The sequence below is a fragment of the Sardina pilchardus genome, chromosome 2 (assembly GCF_963854185.1).
Source record: "Sardina pilchardus chromosome 2, fSarPil1.1, whole genome shotgun sequence".
NCBI classification, from domain to species: Eukaryota; Metazoa; Chordata; class Actinopteri; order Clupeiformes; family Clupeidae; genus Sardina; species Sardina pilchardus.
Window position 1 is genome coordinate 31,599,981 of NC_084995.1, and position 6,600 is coordinate 31,606,580.

At 42.5% G+C, this 6,600-nt stretch overlaps 1 protein-coding gene across 2 annotated transcripts in view; it reads right to left on the reverse strand.

Moving 5' to 3' along the window:
- The window catches only part of klhl14 (kelch-like family member 14), a 14,029-nt gene extending 7,642 nt beyond the window's left edge, over positions 1-6,387 (reverse strand). The window contains exons 1-3 of one of the 2 annotated variants that reach the window (XM_062556154.1): positions 6,327-6,387; positions 4,567-5,464; positions 792-913 (exon numbers count right to left, since the gene is read on the reverse strand). In XM_062556154.1, coding sequence (XP_062412138.1) covers positions 792-913; positions 4,567-5,441 — 997 coding nt within the window. In that variant the 5' untranslated portion in view covers positions 5,442-5,464; positions 6,327-6,387. Of the gene's footprint in view, positions 1-791; positions 914-4,566; positions 5,465-6,326 lie in introns of those variants that run through there. The other variant, XM_062556161.1, reaches the window with a different exon arrangement.
- Between the last annotated feature and the right edge of the window lie 213 nt (positions 6,388-6,600).

Consider the following 6,600-nt stretch of genomic DNA (forward strand, 5'->3'; position numbering starts at 1 on the left):
TTTCCTCCCTGCTAATAATCTAGGGGCTGCACAGTCATTAATACTTACATACAGTACATGAGATGCACACATGCATAGTGCTGAATTAGATGGCAGGATGTTTTATACATATGAATACTCTCATGGCTTACGTGTATGTCTACATATTAGTTCAGATTCCAGCATGGCTACCAATTGGTAAATGGCAATATATCATCAACCGTGACATATTTACTTTGAGTGATTTCATTTATTGGGGATACTGTTCCTTATTTTGACAATGTCTTGTTTCTCCTAAATGGTTTAACCACATCCATTTATAACCGCAGTTTAAGTCATTTTCCCAAAAGCCAGAAGACTCCATTTTTTAAAATGCAGCCAAAATATTTAGAAGGAAATCAATTGGCTTGACACAGGCATCCATAATTAGTTTCTGGCTGAGAAAAGGATGCCAGCCCAAATGTTCACGAGCAAGTGTTCATTCTTTTTAATAGAGCAGTTCAACAACAGTGTGTATGTCATCCTCTGATGATACATCCCCACAATATCATTAGATTAAAATGGATCTTGCTGGGAGATATCAGCAAAAACAAGAGAACCCAGGCATGGAGCTCCAGTGTGGTGTAAAAGTCACGCTCTGATTAAAAACTTATATTAAAAGTGATAGTTCTACATCATTACCCCCAGGATGTGGATGGATCCTGTGGGTGAGCATGAGTCTACACAAAACTTTAGCAGCTGCGCTTCTCTCAGAAGGACCTTTTTTTTTTTTTTTTTTCATGTCACCGAGGCGAAGGGCCAGCTCCACTTACTTGTGAGGATCTTCCACGTCTTCTTCTCGTCGTCATAGTACTGGACCAGGTTGCTAGGCAGGCGGTCAGGACCCGGCGGCAGACCTCCCACCAGCAGAAGCATCCTCTTGTTGGAACGGATTCTGCGCAAAAGAGAAACGCTTACTTCCTGTTCTATCACACTACTCTCAGCCTGTCCCCCAGGGTACCATGAAGGCACTTAAAGTACACATCACCCCTCCAATTTACTGGTCTCTACACAGCTAATCACCATGTACTACTCATTTGTTCTTAATCTCTTCCGAAAAAGGTTGCATTTCATATGACAACAATATGTTGCTACGACATAATGTTCAAACCTAAATGTGTTTATCTATCTATGAAACTACAATACACCGCTACAAAACTACAACAATGTTGGCATCAAAATGAATGCATGGCCTGGTACAATGCTGCATTGAAAAAATAATCTGTGATCTGCCCATCATTAAAATCAACAGGCACAGAGATTAGCACAGAAGTTCATCACCTTGTGTGGCCCAGCAGACCTGTTGGTGGTAGTGCTTCATAAGTGTAATGCCTTTTCATCACTTCAATCAAGACCCAATTGCCCTTTCATTTAAACATCAATAAAAGCAGGATGTATAGGTGCAACTAAAGTAATCCATCTAACATTGTTTTAGAGGGAGTTAGGCAAGGCATTGAGGAGCGAAATATTAATATCATAAGACTTCCAAATGTTTTAGGTAAAATGGCGCATTTAATGCTCTAGGAATAATAATATTAGTCCATCATGACAACGTTAGCACAAAACATCTCTCACAAGTGTTTCTTGAAACATGCTGATAGCGAGCCCTGAGGTCATACTGCAGTGTGGGTTTTAAGCTTGGATGCTGTTGTTAACAAGTACACGTGCAGGTGCCTTCAGCACTGCTCCAAGTATCTTTTCTTTCCTAAATGAGATTTATTTTTTGAGCCCTGAGAAGTTTTAAGAAACCAAGGACAAGCCTCTGATCTTCCAGCCAACACACCCTTACATTCACCTGAAACCAGGCATCCCCACCACATCACCCAATTCAATCAACGTTCAGGATTAAAAAAATAAGAAAAAACCCTCATAATCTACTGCTATCCAATTCTGCTGAATGGGGCCCTCCACATCCACATTCTACAGTATAGCATCCTCTGAGGTGCTTGGCCATGGGGGAGGGTTGTTCTTGAAACATATTAATTCAATTAGCCATGAAGAGCCTAAAAAACGATCATGAGGGGTGCACAGTACACTGAGGCTGGGGCAGGTCTGGGCTATCTTAATGAAAAGACACCCCATGTGTGTCCTGCTCTCCGAGTCAGACACCATATGGGAGATATCTAAGGCAGGCAATACCTATTCAAAGGCAACAAACACAAGCCACATTTGAAATAGGCTACTGATAACAATGAGAGGTAAACAGATAGACCGCTTTGAATCCTCAAAAATTACTGTACTTGAAATCAAGAGTATTCCTAAAGCAGACTTGTCACACTGTGTTTGAATGCCATTAGCAGCCCTGGTTCAGCACACAGTACATCATCTCTGCTCACAAAATCACCATCCCTCCCAGTGTTGTCCTCTACAACATATTGTCTTATGTTCATTTTGGCATTTTCATAGGCAAGTTAAATTCCACATTAACATACAAATATTGTGGATTACATGCTTTTCCATCTGTAAAATCTTTCTTGAAAATGTTTTATCAGTGCTGCTCTTTTCATTTAAGGTATATTCTCTGAAAAGGATAGTTAAGGTTGAAGATAATTGGTTGCAGTACAGCAGGCCCCACAACATAGCGTAAAACACCACATATATTAGGGAAATATTTTAATTTATTCATGGTGCCACTGGGGCATGTTAAACTCACGCAGAGCTTATCCTGCCCCCTGTCCTGCCTGCCTTAAGCCTTACCCCCGCTCCACCGACACGCCATGACTGTCTGGCGGAAGGACCAAGCAGTCTCAGACAAGTTGTCTGACCCCTGCCTCACAAACACAATAAACTGCCCTTTTAACGTAACATCCCAAAATAGTTTAACGAGGGTCTTTCCTTACTCCTGCGTTAAATCCTCGTGGCCGTTTTCACAGGTTAGATATCACATTGGGGCCAAAATTCTAGAGGGAATAAACAAATGATAGCAATAATGCATGTCTGACAGGTTATAGGCTCACTGCATTTCAGCTGGGATGGAGTGAGCCAAGCCTGTCCAAAACAGTGAGATAAGAATGAGCAGGAGTAAGATAATAACATCAACATGTCAATATAGCATCACTCCTCTCTCTCTCTCTCTCTCTGCTGAAACAATTCCCATCCTTGAAAATATGAAACTGTAGGGCAAACTGGAACTATATGGACTGTAGTGCTTTGATACCACTTTTGAAACTAGGGTTGTTATACTGAGCCCATAGATTCAGCACAGCAAATATTAACATGAGCACAGCTATTGATATCCTAAGAAGTCAACGTTAGAGACTGTAAATTAAGTTAACTTCATGAAAGCTAGTTCCAGCATATAGCATAAACACATGTAGCCTATCTGACGTATATCATAATCTGAGTTGTGTTGTATAACTGCAGAAATGTTACCCACTCAATAATGAATGACTATTGTAATACATTGTTTCTAAAGGCTTGATACAGACGGCATAATTTGACAGCATTGTAACCACTGACAGCAACAGAGGATTAATTGATAATTCTCATGTCTGAATTCAGAGAGGAAATAATGTGGCAATTAGCAATTAAATTTACTTCAGTATCTCATCAACTGCTACCAGTGTTACCAGGGAAGTACATGGAAGTTGTTTTTTAAAAAAAAACATTTTGTAGCTTGGTAGTAGGTCAGTTACATTCTCATTTACATAGAGATTCAAGTAATTAACTCAGTTTTGGGCCATAAAAGAATAAGGTATAATCTTTCATTTTTATTTTACAACTGCTTCTTTCCTCTGTAATTGAATCTTCTATGACCTGCCCCACCCCCTTTTTCCCTTTATCCTGACCATTGTAATGGCGTGCCCAGGCCATGCCTTTATCAGGCATCTACTACCACACACGTCAATTACAGAAGCTTAGCAAGTTACCAGTCCTGCTCGATGTGATACCCCCAGCTGGACTCTAGTCTCTGGAGGGCAGGAGCCTCCCTGATAGACATTGTACAGTACACAAACTAAAGCTGCCATTCCTTGCGCTTTCTCATGAAAAGTGGAGTGTTTTATTTCATGTGTGTTTATGGATAACCTGTCAACAAGTAGGCACTAATGTGGAAATTTTGCTATATTTTCATATCACATGTACACTGTCAATTTTGTCATTATTTACGAAGTACTTTGAAACATTTTTCTAGCTTTGCTGTAGTTCAACTTATTCAGTATGAAGTACTGGTAGTACTGCTTCCAAAGTACCCTCCCCAATGCCTGTTACTCTGTGTAAAGACATCCGTGTACCCAATGTGTTCAGTTAACTTTGATCTAGCATTAAACCACTGAATAGATACCTATTTACACAAGCTTTTATGAAACAAGTATCATATCATCAGTGGCCTATTGAAATTGACAAGGTACTGATATACTGAAATGTGCTTGATTTTCTTTTTGTTTAAGTACACACATACTGTACATCAGTGCAATATTGTACCATAACAGCCGCCACAAAACTAATGGCATTACTAAGCACAGGGCTGTTTCATGTCCAGAGTGGACTATACAGTACATCTGCTTTGACAACCCCACAGCATGTGAAAGCACAGCCATGCCAGCTCACCTGCTTGCCACCGTCTGCCGGCAGTGCTGCCGAAAGGGCATCAGGTGGTAGTTCATGGCGTCCATCAGCAGCTTCTGGCACACGGGGTCGGTCCTCATGAAGTCCACCGACTGCACCCGCTCCACCAGCTCCGGGGCGGGGATGAGGGCGAAGCGCAGCCTCTTCATGAGGTCGGGGGCGTAGTGCATGCGGGTCTCCCGGTCATGCTCCAGCCACAGCACGGACATCTGGAAGAGAGCCAGCTCGGACTCCACCGGGGGAGGCAGGGCGTCCAGCATGGCGCACATCTCCTCAAAGTTCAGCAGGAGCACGTCCTCCACCAGGTACTTGTTGGCGAGCTTCTTGGTCTCGTCCAGCCCGTGCAGGGCTGCTATCTTGCAGATCTGCTTATAGTTCTGCACAGATATCTGGTCGTTGAGGAACTGCACACTAAGCTTGGTGATCTGTGGGATGTTGAGGATCTTGCTGACCGAGAGCACCTCCTCCACGGTATCCAGGGAAAGGGTAACATTGGCAGTGTAAAGGTACTCCAGCACTAACCGTAGTCCAATGGAGGAGCAGCCCTGAAGCACCAGGTTGTTGATGGGTCGGGCGCTTGGCAATGGCTTGTCGTCAGGGGAAGAGGAGGGGGTTCCACTGCTGCCTTGATCCTTGCTGGCAAGCCCCTCATTGTTGATCATATGAGAGGAGAACAGAGACCTGAAATACTGTGAACAGGACGCCAGCACTGCTTTGTGGCAGTGGAACTGCTGTCCCTGGGCAGAGAGTGTCACATCACAGAAAAGCTGTTTTCTCCACAGGAGATTGAGCCCGTGCAGCAGGGTGTCACTGTGAGTTGGGTCAAAGGTGGATGTTCTATCACCCGATCTGGACATGACTTCCGGACTGCTTACGCCACCTAAAAATAAACAATGCGTGTCAGTTCACCTAATAAGTATCATACATGAACAACTACACCAGATTGTTGGTAGAGATTAAGTAGGCAGTACTTCAGGTCTGTTTCATCCTTACCAAAGTTTCAAGGAAGCAAACCATAAAATAATTGTACATGGGCTATGTTAGTCTGGGGGACCACCAAGTGGTACCTACTGTACTGAACGCTTTACGGAATTAGTAAATGTTTCCACGGTTTCATGTTAACTTACATTCCGTTGTCGTGACTTTACGCACACGCTCATCATTAATGACCTTTAGGTGCTAATTCTCTCTGTCGAGACGACACTGAAATGGACGATGCGGTTAAAGGGCTACTGTCAAAACAAAGTATGATAGGAGATACTGCAGCGGCTGCTACGATAACGCAACTTAAGTTGGCGAGAGGAAAAGGAAGGCTACGGTAGGCAATATGGAATATGCCGTATTCGAGCATATTCAGCTTGATAACACGCTTTGCTTTATCCTTGCTAAATTCCTTGTCCGGTAGATATAGATAGGCTATTAGCCTACACAAAAACGCATGGTGATACAAAAGCAATTAGTTTGTCTCAGTATCGTCATACTGTAGCCTAGATGTGCATCCGCGTCTATTGTAGGATGCCCGACTTAAAATTCAATTCGCTGCTGTTATAACACAAATGCAAAATAAATGCCATCATATCGACCCGACAAAACAATGATACGGATACATTATATTATCGTTGAAATTGTAAACTTGATACGAGCTTGCTACAATGTAGTTTCGCTGTCGCCACATTCTCTCTAAGCGCCTGTCACAAGTAAATGATGTGAGCAGCTAGCCTCAGAACACAAACCAAACTTACCTGACTTACGAGCTTGACAAAAAAAGAAAGTAAGCTTCAGGTCCCCAGTATTTTCACTTGACTTTCCTTTGTTCTCCTTCCTTAAATATATCCTTTTTGTTTAAAGACTATGGTCGATGCCTCAAAATAAACATTGATTCCAACTCTTAAAGACACTATTTCACGTTATTTGTTGACGTTGATCATTTGTTCTCCAGAATTAACAAGAAGTGTGTGAGTGTGTGAGAGGGAGCTGTGCTTTCTGCAAGAGAAGAAGAAGAAGAAATATACGTGT